Source organism: Oncorhynchus nerka, linkage group LG13, assembly GCF_034236695.1.
Source record: "Oncorhynchus nerka isolate Pitt River linkage group LG13, Oner_Uvic_2.0, whole genome shotgun sequence".
In the NCBI taxonomy this organism is placed as follows: domain Eukaryota; kingdom Metazoa; phylum Chordata; class Actinopteri; order Salmoniformes; family Salmonidae; genus Oncorhynchus; species Oncorhynchus nerka.
The window spans coordinates 71,694,070-71,708,674 of NC_088408.1; the positions used below are offsets into that span (position 1 = coordinate 71,694,070).

Genomic DNA, 14,605 nt, shown 5'->3' on the forward strand with positions numbered 1-14,605 from the left:
AGCTTGGCAAAACATGAAAGAATGACCTTGAGTATCCCTCTCTCTCCCGCTCTCTCTTTCTTTCTCCCTCTCTCTCAGCCAGAGTTGAGAGAGCCACTTCAAAGTAAGGCAGATGCAGGGACAGCACCCTCTGAATACATTTTCTGGGCCCTAGTCGATCTGCCCTCAGGCTAAGATTGTGGTGGTTCGCATCTCTCCTGACCCCTCATCAGCTCCCAGTTAAAACGAATCCCTATCAACAAGGGAGACATGGAGAAAATGATAGAATGATATGATAGGAGTGGATATTTAGAAGAGATAGAGATCCTGTAATCAACTGTAGAAGTGCTATAATGGATAAAACAGACTGCAATTTGTCTTCAAGAAAAATACGTATTGATGAAACACTACTGTATTAGTAATTCATTTTCTGTATACTCCCTTGAGTTTTCACTTCATCATATAAGTGCCATGTTGCAGTGTGCTGCTGTTGGTTCTTAAATGTACAACAGCAGTAGTACTCAGTGTCATTGATGCATGCATTAGAAGTGTTCGTGTGTTGGAGATTTTTGGTTCAGGAAGAGCTAAAACCTCAAATATATGTAATTGTAATACATTTTCTAAGGTTGTCATCTAATATTTGATTGAGTAAATTATTTTTAAGTGTGTGGTGTGTGAATTAAGTTAATTATGTCTATTGGGACACGCACAAACACACACCACTGGAAGGACTAATATGTAATGTGATGCTAGGTGCCCTTCAGTGATTAGAAATCGAAAATCCTTTAAAATAATTGTTTGAAACAAAGAACGATATAATTTGTCCTGTAAGTATCCTCATGATAATGGACTTGTGTAAGGTAATTAACACCTGAAAAGTTGTGTAAGCACCAACAATCGTGGGAGTAACTATTGCGGTTATGGTTAGGTTATCCATTTGGAAATACAATAGTGCAAGAGTTTTCTACGCATCATGAGGGAAAGGTTTTGTATTATGTGCTGGGTATGCGGCAGTAGGGGAAGACACTAAGATGTAGGCATTGGGGCAAAAATGCACCTGTGTGAGGAACTTTAAGCTGGGTCTATTGTTCATGATCCACATACATGCACTTCATAGTGATATGTTATGCACTTGCAAAACACATACACAATCTCACACACTATATCTCTTGCTCGATCACACACACATGCGCATGGACACACACACACACACACACACACACACACACACACACACACACACACACACACACACACACACACACACACACACATACATACAGGGGGAGTGGGACTCTAATGAGGCCCTTGGAGACCCTGCTGGATTGTCAATCAAACCTCTGCTAGCCGACACACGGTCGACAACTTCAATAAGATTTTCTCAAACAGAGAAGCCTGTCAGATTGCATCAGAAGAGAAGGGAATCGGAAGTTTCAGTGAGAAAGATGAAGAGGGAAGTTTGAGAGGACATGAGGAAAGAAGAGGAAAAGCAGAAGGAAAGAGGGGTTGAGTAAAAAATATATAGTATTTTCTGTTGTGCCACTCCTCCAGAATAATATTGTCGATCTGTTTACTATGAATCATTCATTATGTGCATCAGATCAGGGCAAATGACTTCTGACTTCAACTAAATGATCAGGACAGTTGTTGTAATCGTTGTAACATTTATACCAATCCTCACTGACACTTCACAATTTATGTTTTCAGTACAGATCAATAGATAGATTCCATGCAGGGAAAAAATGGCTTGAATATATAAAGTTTTCCTTGGTAAGCTTCAGTTTCACAGTTGTACATTTGTTGTTATTGATATAACAGAATAGATCAGCTATGCATTTTCATGCACTAGGCCACACCAATATGTCATGCTCAGCCTAGAAAGATGCACAATTTCCAGGGCTGTATTTTTTTGTCACAGAAAAATATGGGTTAGGTAAAGATTGCCTGTGGCAGGTAGATGCTATAACAGTCATGCACAGTGACAGGTATCCCCCTAATAGCAATCATTTGACTATTTTTCTTCTTTGCCACATTCTCTGAACTGATCTGATATACAAGTAACAGTGACAGCTATTCCTGGTTCATAATAGATGATGATCGAAGGGGGGTGCGTTTTTTTATCTTGAATTACAATTAAAAAACATATTTATCTTGGATCTTTGGGAATATAGCACAACTCGTTGGAAATATATAAGATTAGTAGAATAATTTCAGTAAAAATGTATTGGGTTCCTGAGTGGCGCAGCGGTCTAAGGCACTGCATCTCAGTGCAAGAGGCAGCACTGCAGTCCCTGGTTCAAATTCAGGCTGCATCACATCCGGCTGTGATTGGGAGTCCCATAGGGCGGTGCACAATTGGCCCAGCACCGCCGGGGTACGCCGTAATTGTAAATAAGAATTTGTTCTTAACTGACTTGCTAGTTAAATTTAAAAAATATATATATATTGCTACTACTTATATTAGCTGCAGCAGGGAAAATCCCTCTATTTATTTTTTATTTAACTAGGCAAGTCAGTTAAGAACAAATTCTTATTTACAATGACGGCCTACCAAAAGGCCTCCTGCGAGGACGGGGGCTGGGATTAAAAATGTAAAATATAAATATAGGACAAAACACACATCACGACAAGAGAGACAACACTACATAAAACAAGACCTAAGACAACAACATAGCAAGGCAGCAACACATGACAACACAGCATGGTAGCAACACAACATGACAACAACATGTTAGCAACACAACATGGTACAAACATTATTGGGCACAGACAACAGCACACAGGGCAAGAAGGTAGAGACAACAATACATCACGCAAAGCAGCCACAACTGTCAGTAAGTGTCCATGATTGAGTCTTTAAATGAAGAGATTGAGATAAAACTGTCCGGTTTGAGTGTTTGTTACAGCTCGTTCCAGTCGTTAGCTGCGTCTTCATTAGTCAACATCACAAAACACATGTAGATTCCTCTCAATGGTACTTCCAAAAGCCCTAACTCAATGCAGAGGGCATCAAGCAGGCAATGTTAGTGATATGGCCAGGACAGTCCTGTCTGGGTGGGAGGGCTGGGGATCCAACCTCATATAGTGAGAGGATTTTATTACCAAGCCAAACCTAAAGCCCTGCAAACAGACCATGCTTATCCCCATGATGCTGGGCCTTGCCTTTCCAAGTGCATTGTTCCAAGAACACACACCAACACACATTTAGCATGGCAGCGTGTAATTAAGAGTCTTTTACTGAGCCTGTCATTATTGCATGGCTGTAGGCAGCATGGCTGCTGCTGGGTTCACAGCTTGGACGGGAGATAGGGCTGCATGGGAACACACAAGGATGAAAGACAGTGCTGCTACACAGCAGCACAAAGAAAATAAATACACTGTTGTTGGAGGATTAAGTATTTCTAAAGATTACTGTATAGGCTATTATAATAGGAGTTATTATACCCTCCTAGAGAAATTCCATAATATTTGGTTTTCTTGATAGAAAGTCCAACTTCACTCTCTCTGTCAAATTCTGTCAGTAAGTGCACCCTAGAACAAACGTTTATGAATAATACGTTATTTATTTCATAGAATAATTAGCATAATAAATAAGATACAACTAAATGGATTGTAAGCATGTAGCTAGGCCTACTAAACTGTCATTTAAAGGTCTAAATTAAAGTGAAGTACCTATAACATTGTCATAGATCTTGGAAGAATTGTTAGTCACATAACCATCGATATCTTACTGATGTTGAAACAACAGGATACAATTTCAATATCAATGGTAACTTTGTAATGTATAATATGGTCAAACTGTTCCTTTAAGCATTCCCCGTTTACATGATAAATTAAGTGTCGTTTTTCTCTGCTAACTCCTCCTCTGCATTCTGAACAGGCTGCGCTTTTACTTCCACTTGAACAACCAAGTAGTTTTTGAGCGCATTCCCCGTCAGCTAATGTGGAGGGAAAGACCTCGGTCGACCTACCCGAAAATATCGATTTTGCACCGGATATAATTTCAGTTCATGTTTAGAACATACGAAGGTTAGTTATAACAAGGTAAACTTCCTCGAACTAAATATAGTTTTGGTCGAAACTATATTTACTAACGAGAGAGTGACTTGAGAAAGAAAGCAATAGATGTGGTTCGAGTTCCATGCTTATAATAAGACATATTTTGTCTGTCGAATTGTAACTCACGTATGGATGGATTTTAGGAGGTGAAATTGGACGTCAGTCTTCAATTTCAATTGGTTCGTACCCAGTTTGTTTGCCTGTGTGCGTTTCAGGAAGAATATCGAAGTTGCATTCTTCAGCACCCATACTGAGGGAGAGTGTGCTACAGGTAACCGACTGGGAAGAGTGAAGAAGATACTTTGCGAAATTGTTTTATCCGGATATTGACGCCGAAATTAAAACAGTTGTATTTGGTGGATTATTGGAGCTCATCATCATGGAAAAGTGGGAGATTCAGTATATCAAAATGGAGATGTGAAAACGTGGCATTTGTTTTCACACTGTCAGTGTTGTTTATACTACTGCGCAAACTGGACTTTTCTTCTTTGCAAATTGACTATTTATTTCGGATTGTTGGAGCGATCGCGCCTTCTTGCCAACTTTATCAGGGAGAAACTTTTTTATCCACAAAATGCCACAACTTAACGGAGGCGGCGGCGATGATTTAGGGGCGAATGATGAAATGATATCATTCAAAGATGAAGGGGAGCAAGAGGAAAAAATATCCGAAAATGTATCAGCCGAGAGGGATTTGGATGATCTGAAGTCTTCTTTAGTAAACGAATCGGAAAACAACAGTAGCTCATCAGACTCCGAGGTAAGGACGTTGCAGTGAAGGGTGATCTACTGAACAGCTTGTCCTAAATAGGCCATATACATCACATTTCAAACAATATTTTTCTGGTATGAACGTATTGCTGAAATAGACGAGCCTACAATAACATGTTTTCCCTTCTTGTTCTGTGTGTGCCTCTGTCCTTATCAGCAAGCAGAGAGGCGCCCTCAACCAAGACCAGACTTAGACAGTTACGAGAAAACCAGGGATTACTTTAGTGAAGGTAAAAACTACCTCTTGCAATGCTGTTGGTTAATATATTTTTAATGCATTACATGTACAGTGATGTCCCTTTTCTATATTGACTTCCATGCTCTGTCCCTACAGCATTCAGAAGACAGCAAGATGGTGGCTTTTTCAAGAGTCCCCATTATCCTGGGTACCCGATTTTCATGATCCCAGATCTTACCAACCCCTACCTATCCAATGGGGCCCTGTCCCCTAGCGCAAGAACGGTGAGTGGCCATAACAAAGTCCAGCAAAAGTTACTCTTCAGTGTTGCCACTAATCTGCATCTGCTGTCCACTGAAGGCATGCGTAAAAGTTAATTCTGCATAACCAGACCGCCATATTCCCTTAGTGTGGCCTCTCAAGGAGTAACTAGTTCTTTGTTCTTTGGGGATTTCCCCCCGTCAGCCTTCTGTAGGATACTAACTGCCAATTTAGACTCAATTTCCAATTCTCATGAAGTCCATGATTAATCAAGACGTTGATCTATTTATTTCGAGGCAGAAATGTATATATGATATGATAAAAATGAGCACTATCGTCATTTTGTAAATGTGATTCTTCAACTGAAGCTGTGGCACTGGCCTGGTTAGCAACAACTTGTTACATTTCAGTCATTGAGCATACTTTCTTATCCGGAGTGACTTACAGTTTGTGCGTTCGTCTGAAGATAGGTGGGACAACCACATATCGCAGGCATAGTAATTACACTTTTCCTCAATAAAGTAGTTATCAGCAAAAACTCATCAGACTACAGAACTAAGTACATACTACATTGAGATCCATACGTTTCAAGCCCATTCAATGTTCCCTAGAGCCCAAATTCAACAATTTGCATAAAGCAAACCGTGGCAATAATGTATGGGTGCATGATACCTGTACTCTTAGACACTTGATGCACATGGCATCAGATGTTGCAGTTTAAATACCTGATCAAAACAAGATGCAGTAGGTCACAGTAGTGTCCCAAAAGCTATCTTGCTGAATGCCCTTGTTTTCTTCAATTAACTGTCATGTCAGCATTAGCTTTAGACCAGTTATTTACCCAAAATCATATGCCCATGATTTAGAAAGTGTCCCCCCCCCCCCCCCCCAAAGAAAATTATGCCTACTGTAATGACATTATCTATTTTCCATATACCACAATATATAGCAGTTTGTGTGGCATATTATGGAAAAACAGTGTGCACTAATCTAATACACTATTACGAGGCCTGCTTATAGGGAAGAATTATGTACACACTTCAGATTTCTGTATGCATTTCATGTAGATATTGTTATCCGTTGTATATAATTATCAGTTAAAGAAAATATCCTTTCTGCGCATCAAATCAACTAAAAAACAATGTGGCTAGCATAAACTTCCCTGAAACACCACCTAATGAAATACTGTTGTTGTTAAGAGCATTTCCATCCCACAATCCTTCTCTCAGCCCCAAAAGCGAGTGATTTGGATGGGACCAGTGAAGCATTTCACTGAAAAGCAATAACCCCCTTCCTTTATCTGCTTTTTTCTGTCTCCTTTTCACTGTTTCAAACCAACTCTCCCTTCCTCCATGGACCTTCCATTCAATTAGTGAGGCGTTAGTTGACCATTGTTATTCTGAGCAGGCGCTTGATGGCTTCATTGGAGGTCTCCATTGGGGCTCATTAACTAAATGGCTACTCTCTACACACAAGGTTCATACCACCGTGGAGATATTTGTTTGTTCTTCAAGTCATGATTTTTTTTTTTTGCATGAATAGTCAAAAGAAAATAGTAGTTTAAGTAGAAGGCCTGTGTTTTCTGCTTGTACTTTTCACTCATATGTCCCTTTTTGACATTTTTCTGGATACATTCAGATGTTTGCCTTAATTTCGGTTCCTTCGATCTAAGATTATCATTTTAATTATTTTTGTGGCTTCATATCTGGAATTTGGCAATGATGAAAAGTTGTTTAAATGAAGACCATTTTGTTTAGAACATTTTGTATGATCCATGTTTTTGGAAGCAATCCATTCACCTCACTCACATCACAATAATATTAATTGTTGCTTCCTTCTGGATATTTTTCCTTCCTTTCTCCTCACTTTATCTTTTGCGTGCAAGTTTACCAAAATGTTAAACATATCCAAGGTCAGTGAAATAGATTTTTCTGGGTGTTTTTTGTAAATGTGCCAGACCCCATATACTAATGTTATTTACGACGAAAACCAATTCCAGATACAGAAAATGGACTTAGTATTTTAGCAGAAGTATCCTATTTATTATGTTGAGTGAGGGAAATGATAACATTTTGGTAAACCCTGTCTTGACCTCATGTTGTTCCTCCATGACCCCTCACAAAGCATGCTGGGACCCAGAGCTCTACCTCCCACCATGGTTTTCATTTTGTTCAGAAAAAAGAAGAAAAAAACCTCCTAAACAAAAAGTGAGTCAGGAGGGCTGTCGGTTTTCTTTCTCAATTTCAGTTGCTTTAGGGAGGGATCCACATTCCCTCTAAGTGTACCAATGCTGGAGCTACAGTGAGCTCCAAAAGGATTTGGACAGTCACACTTGTTGTTTTGGCTCTGTACACCAGTACTTTGGATTTTAAATGATGCTATGACTATGAGGTAATGAGGTGTACTTTTTGCACATATTCTACCCATTTTAGAGGACCAAAAGTATTGGGGAAAAATTCACTGTCTATTAAAGTAGTCAAAAGTTTAGTATTTGGTCCCATATTTCTAGCTTGCAATGATTACATCAAGCTTGTGACTATAAACTTGTTGGAGGCATTTGCTGCTTGTTTTAGTTGTTTCAGATTATTTTGTGCCCAGTAGAAATGAATGCTAAATAATGTATTGTGCTATTTTGGAGTCAATTCTATTGTAAATAAGAATAGAGTATGTTTCTGAACACTTCTACATAAATGTGGATGCTACTATGATTATGGACAGTCCTGAATTAATCATAAATAATGACGAGTGAGAAAGATACAGACGCATATTATATGCCAAAGACATGCTAGCCTCTCACCGTTACAATAACGGGTGAGGTTAGCATTTTGATATGTGTGCATCTGTAGCATCCACATTAATGTAGAAGTGTTTAAAAACGTATTCAATTCTTATTTACAATGAAAGTGACTCCAAAAAGACACTATAATATTTACCATTCATTTCCATTGGGCACAAAATAATCTGAAACCAAAACAAACAGCAAATGTATCCAACAAGTTTTTTTTAGTCACAAACCTGATGTAATCATTGCTTGGTAGGAGTATGGGACCAGATACTAAATGTTTGAATACTTTCATACACATACTGTATACTGTATTTTGGGGTGGCAGGGTAGCCTAGTGGTTAGAGCGTTGGACTAGTAACCGGAAGGTTGCAAGTTCAAACCCCAGAGCTGACAAGGTACAAGTCTGTCGTTCTGCCCCTGAACAGGCAACCCACTGTTCCTAGGCCGTCATTGAAAATAAGATTTTTTTCTTAACTGACTTGCCTAGTTAAATAAAGGTAAATGAGGTCCCAATACTTTTGATCCTCTAAAATGGGGGGGGACTATGTACAACAAGTGCTGTAATTTCTCAACGGTTCACACAATTTGGATGAAAATACCTTCAAATTAAAGCTGACTGTCTGCACTGTATCATTTCAAAATCCAAAGTGTTGGAGTACAGGGCCAAAACAACAACAAATGTGTCACTGTCCCAATACTTTTGGAGCTCCCCCAAACTATAGGGGGAGGAAAGAATCCGGTTAATGGGCCATGTTGAACCCGCTCTGTCAAAGAGCACCACCATGGTAGAGAAGCCACAGTGAGACAATGGCTGGCTGGAATACTCTGGGTATTTACTGAACAAGTAGTCTTAAACTGTGACTGATTTACTGGTATTGCCATATGGAGCTGAATAAAACTCACTGCCTGGGACTTAGTAGAAAATGCTCTGACTTTGAATAATCTGATATTGAATTTATAATCTTTTTAGCCTACAATGATAGTTTTTAAAATTGGTATGCCGAGTTGGATACAGCTGCATTTAATGGTGAATACTTGGTCATTGGTCTCTGCTCAAACATTGGGTACACAAGTTTGTTAAACTAATGAGTTCCACAGTAACATTTGCTCTGTACATTTGCTCTGTTTACATACCTGCAATGTTTCCTAATTGGTTCGTTAGCTGGAGACTGTGATTGAGATCTCTATACAGGCTCATACCAGAACTTTGTCATGTTGACATTGACATCATTGCTCCAGATTGGTCCTCTCCTATGTATATAAATGAAGGGCATAACAGTTAAGCATCTCAAACAGAATACCTAATAGCCCTCAAGCTGCAGATTTCAAGTTTTAATTCCAAAGGGGGGGAAAGTTGTTTCATACAGTAGTCTGGTGTTGAAAATATTTTGCTCTTCAGCTCTGAACAGTTACTACATAAAAAATAAACAACAACAATGGATTTGGCCTGCAGTGTCTGTTTTTAAAGATGTAAATCAGGAATAAGAATAAAACAGAGTTCAGAATACCTGTGGATCAGAAAAGGGAACGTAAACACAAACAGGAGCAGTAGAGATGCTTCAACAACTCTCAACTTTTAGGTGAGACTGTTAGGAAAGTATTTTTCTCCCCATGGTACATTCTCTCTCTCGAACAATACTGTCAACAACTCCCCCTTCTGGCCTCCCAGTAACTGGATCAAATAATTGCAAGCTATGTGATAGTCTTTAAATTACTCAAATATTTATTTCTATGACAATAGATGGGTATTTTCAATCAATTGATATTCCATGTTTTTAGAAGTAATGCAATATCCAGACGAAGAAAACCGTAACAGCTGAATAAGCATTATTCTTCGGCTTTTCTCAAGAGACCAGCATGCTTTCTGTAGAGTACGCCTTGTTTTTACACCCGAGTCCAGTGTTCCTGGTTTAATCTAGTATGGTATGTCTATTGTTTTGAGGCACAACTTTAGAATGTGCATATGACAACCCTATCATGAGCAATGTAAGACACTTTGGCTCAGCACAACACAAATCTCTAGAGGGTGAAGCATAACTGATTTAGTGGCTGTTCTGAGCTGAAATTCCGCTGTAATCCGCTGAGAGTTCAGGAGGAACTTTGCTTTTGGAAAGACGTTTCACCAGACTTTTGTCATGGGTGAGGGCCAAGAAGGCTTCCCCCTGTGAGGTAGACTGTCAGTGTTGTTCTTTTTAGGCCTATTGTAGATGGATGTGATTAGGAACTCTCAGTGAAGAGTGCTGGAGGAATTGTTCAAAACACTAATGTTTATTGGCCCTATTCTATTTCAGTCAAGATTTCTTTTTTTTTTCTTTTTTAAAGGGACTCCCTTTTTACAATGTTGTATCAGTAAACAGTGAATTATCTCTTGTGTGTGCAGTCTGTCAGGTAGGCTAAAGTCACCTGGATACAACTGAATCAAATGCATGTGTGCTAGTCAGTCAGGGCGTGAATGTGCTGCTACAATGTCTGAACATGTCAGTACTACAATTGCATGCCTCTCTGACGTCTTCCTTTTTCCAGTCTTTTTGGTGCTTAAAAATATGTAGACAAAGAAAAGTAAACAGTGACATTGTCTTGTTGAATAAAAGGGCCTCACCTTGTATAAGCAAACAGTATTCTGGCGCATTTCCACTGAGGATTTACGTCAGTGTTTTACCCAAAAGGCTCAGACTTTTCTGTTTCCATCTACGGGGGCTGGCACCCATGTCTCATTGGGCCATGGCTCCGGCGGACCACTTTTTCACCTGGGGCCAAAGCCAGACAGGCCACTGGTACTTTTCAGCCACCATTTACATAACAATGTCTAACTATGAACTTTAACACCTTCTCACAAGGCAACTGATTTGATTATGCAGAGGATGTTGATTCTGCTCTTCACAAGTCTCACTGTCAGGCCTAGCTATGGAAACACAATTACACTAGAGTTGACATTAACATAAAACACTGGCAACAAACTGGTGTGGGGGTAAGTCGGAAGTGTGGCATTTGTGTGGAGCTGTCTTTTAATCAGGTAGAACACTGCCTTTTCCACTCACCTTGCAGTCCCAATGGTGGAGGTGGAGGGGTGTGGTGAGGAGAGCAGCAGGGGAGGTTCTGTCTGTGCTCTGCTACAGAGGGAACAGTGTCCAGAGCTCTCATTCTGACAAGCCTCGATGCTGTGTGCGACTGCTGAAAGTAATCTCGATGTAAGCTTGCAAATATTTTTTTAACCAAGGACTGTGTAAACAGAGCAACATTTTGGACGAGGTTTATGTTTTGGAAAGGATTTTTTCTTCTTCAAAGGCAAACAAATCTACATCAATTTAGTGGTAGCATTTCGATTAAAAAAGATTGCATGTGCCCTCAGGAACGTCAAGACCTGCAAACATCTCGCCTCTAAAATGGTATACAGTATTTGTCATAAGTGGGCTTACTGCTTGCAATTGGTAAATTAAATGTCCTACAAGTTTATTTGGCTAAACTAAAGGAAAATAAGGTTCTGTATAACAGTGTTCTACTAACACTTTTTAATATCCAGCTGTAACCCAGATTAAAGTTCTGATACAGTGCCTTCAGAAAGTATTCATACCCCTTGACTTATTCCACATTTACAGTCTGAATTCAAAATGGATTAAATATATTTATTTTTCACCCATCTACCCCATAATGAACAAGTTTTTAGACATTTTTTCAAATGTATTGAAAATGAAATACCTCATTTACATAAGTATTCACACCCCTGAGTCAATACTTTGTTGAAACACCTTTGGCAATGATTACAGCTGTGAGTCTTTCTGGGTAAGACTCTAAGGGCTTTTCACACCTGAATTGTGTGGAAAGCTCAATTAGGTTAGTATTATGGAGTAACTACAATGTTGTTGATCCATCCTCAGGTTTCTCCTATCACAGCCATTAAACTCTGTAACTGTTTTAAAGTCACCGTCACGGTGAAATCCCTGAGCGGTTTCCTATTTTTTATTTAATATTTTATTTCACTTTATTTTTTTTATATAATCAGTTAAGAACACATTCTTATTTACAATGACAGCCTACAGTGGATTAACCACCTTGTTCAGAAGGGACATAATGACATATTTTTACCATGAAAGCTCGGGGATTCGATCCAGCAACCTTTTGGTTACTGGCCCAACACTCTAACCACTAGGCTACCTGCAGCCCTCTCCTTCCTCTCTGGCAACAGAGTAAGGAAGGACACCTGTATCTTTATAGTGACTTGGTGTATTGATTCATCATCCAAAGTGTCATTAATAACTTCACCATGCTCAAAGGGATATTGAATGTCTGTTTTTTTATTTGTAACTATATACCAATATGTGCCCTTTGCGAGACAATGGATAACCTCCCTTGTCTTTGGTTGAATCTGTGCTTGAATTCCACTTACAGATACTTATATGTGTGGGGTACAGAGATGAGGTAGTCATTAAAAAAATCATGTTAAACACTATTGCACACAGTGAGTCCATGCAACTTATTATGTGACTTGTTAAGCAAAGTTTTACTCCTGAACTTATTTAGGCTTGTCATAACAAAAGGGTTGAGTACTTATTGACTCGAGACATTTCAGCCTTTTATTTGTAATTCATTTGTAAAAATGTGTAAACATAATTCCACTTTGACATGTAGGCCAGTGACACCAAATCTCAATGTAATGCATCTTAAAATCAGGCTGTAACAAAACAAAATGTGTAAAAAGTCAAGGGATTCGGATACTTTCTGAAGGCACTGCATGTCCTAAAGTCTGTATGAAAACCTTTCTCTAGTAGGCGTACCCACCCCTTCTATAGTAATTGAATGAAAAGAGTACAAACCACTTTTAACACTATAGGAACTTGGTTTTACACTTGAGAGATGAGGCATTTGCATTTGTTTTGGCATTAACATTTCTACTGATTACTTCATGAAGTGGTGAAGATGCTACTTAGGTCATTGCTCTAGAATCTCAGCCTACCTATTTTCCGGTGTCTCTGGGAGGAGGGCTATTTCTCTGTATTTCATCTTTCAGACTCTGGGTTGTTCATGTACAGTTCATAACAGCACTTGTATTGAAGTGTGTGTGAAATGGTGCCAGTCCTGGTTTCTATTCCTCCCTCTTTGGTCTCTGTGGAAAAGCATGAGCTGGCTTCAATTCCACCCGCCACCCCTCTCCTGCTAGCTCACCACCTACCCACCAACCCTCCCGCCTGCCATTAGAAATTCTGTTTATAGCACTCGCTGGCTTCTCAAGAGCAGGGCCCATCAGGAGCATCTCAGCACCCTTTGAGGAAAGGATAACCCCCCCCTCAGCCAAAGACTCCCTACGTTCTGTGACATCAATGAATCCCTTTGAAGTGCCAAGATGAATATGTGTGCAAATGTGTTTTTATCAATTTATTTATCCCAGATATGTGTTTTTCACATCCATTAGGTCTGGCCAGAACTACTTCAGAGTTTCAGATGTGGTACAGTACTTTTCTTCATGAAAAAATCGGGACTACTTTTTGTTGAACTTGATAGATCTGCCAGCCAAAGCATGAATACCTTTCAAATCCACATTGATAGTGTCTGTTTTACTTGATACAGTATGTAGAAATAACATGTTTGTAAAAAAATAAAAATGATATATATATATATATAACACAAACTCACTGTGCCTACTTTTACAGGTATAAGTAAGGAGCTGGTTGACAGGCACCTTAGATCGTAGCGCATTACATGCATGTCGTTTTTCATCACAAAATGGGCGGCCTCTTGTAGTACGTAGGCCTGCATACGGCACTCAAATTTTGAAAAGCATCGCATTATTCCTTCCTTCGGGTAGGGGCAGTGTTGTGAAGATAATGAGGCTGAAACAACTCGCTTGGTTCATTGATCTGATCTATATGCATCAAACTGGCAGTCTATTTTGCATTGATAACCAAATGTATAATCTCAGCGACTGTTTTAAAACAATAAACCAAGCAACATTATAGCCTTAATAGAACCCCCCCCCCAATGCGTTTTGTTTAGAAGCAATAATTACATGATTGTAGGCTATTTTGAAAGGGTAAAAACCGCTGTAACTATGTGTTGTGTTTTTATCTGATGCATTCAAGCAGCAAATCAGGGCCGGCAGGTAGCCGAGTGGTTAGAGCGTTGGGCCAGTAATCGAAGGCTAATCGAACTGACTTGCCTAATTAAATAAAAAAAATATGAAAAAATATCAAACTGGGATGATGTAGGTTACACTGGCAAGTATAATAATATTTTCCAGGGCATATTATTTCACATGGGGGAGATGTGCTAAGATAAAAGGCTAGCTTGCTTGCTGTTTTTAGCCAGCTAGCTAGCAAGCTGCGAGCGGAGTAGCAAGGTAATGTTTTTAAAAAAACTACACTTTCATTACATGTAGTTATTTATTTGAATATGCAGGAGGTTTTCTTTCAAATAAGTGTACAGTGTTGGTAATCTTTCCAACGTGAGAAGACAACAAGAATCTCTGCTATAGCCCCTTTGTGAATTTTGCTATTTGGGAGCCTAGAAATGCATGGACCGTTGAGGTATCGGGTTAACCAAAAGATGTGCATTGTTCCAAAAAACAGACCACCCAAGCG

General features: G+C 39.3%; 1 protein-coding gene across 2 annotated transcripts in view; it reads left to right on the forward strand.

Moving 5' to 3' along the window:
* Positions 1-3,880: 3,880 nt before the first annotated feature.
* Positions 3,881-14,605, forward strand: part of LOC115131934 (transcription factor 7-like 1-B) — a 47,305-nt gene continuing 36,580 nt past the window's right edge. For both annotated transcript variants that reach the window (XM_029664045.2, XM_029664054.2), the window contains exons 1-3: positions 3,881-4,798; positions 4,967-5,039; positions 5,144-5,271. In XM_029664045.2, coding sequence (XP_029519905.1) covers positions 4,613-4,798; positions 4,967-5,039; positions 5,144-5,271 — 387 coding nt within the window. In that variant the 5' untranslated portion in view covers positions 3,881-4,612. The remainder of the gene's footprint in view (positions 4,799-4,966; positions 5,040-5,143; positions 5,272-14,605) is intronic.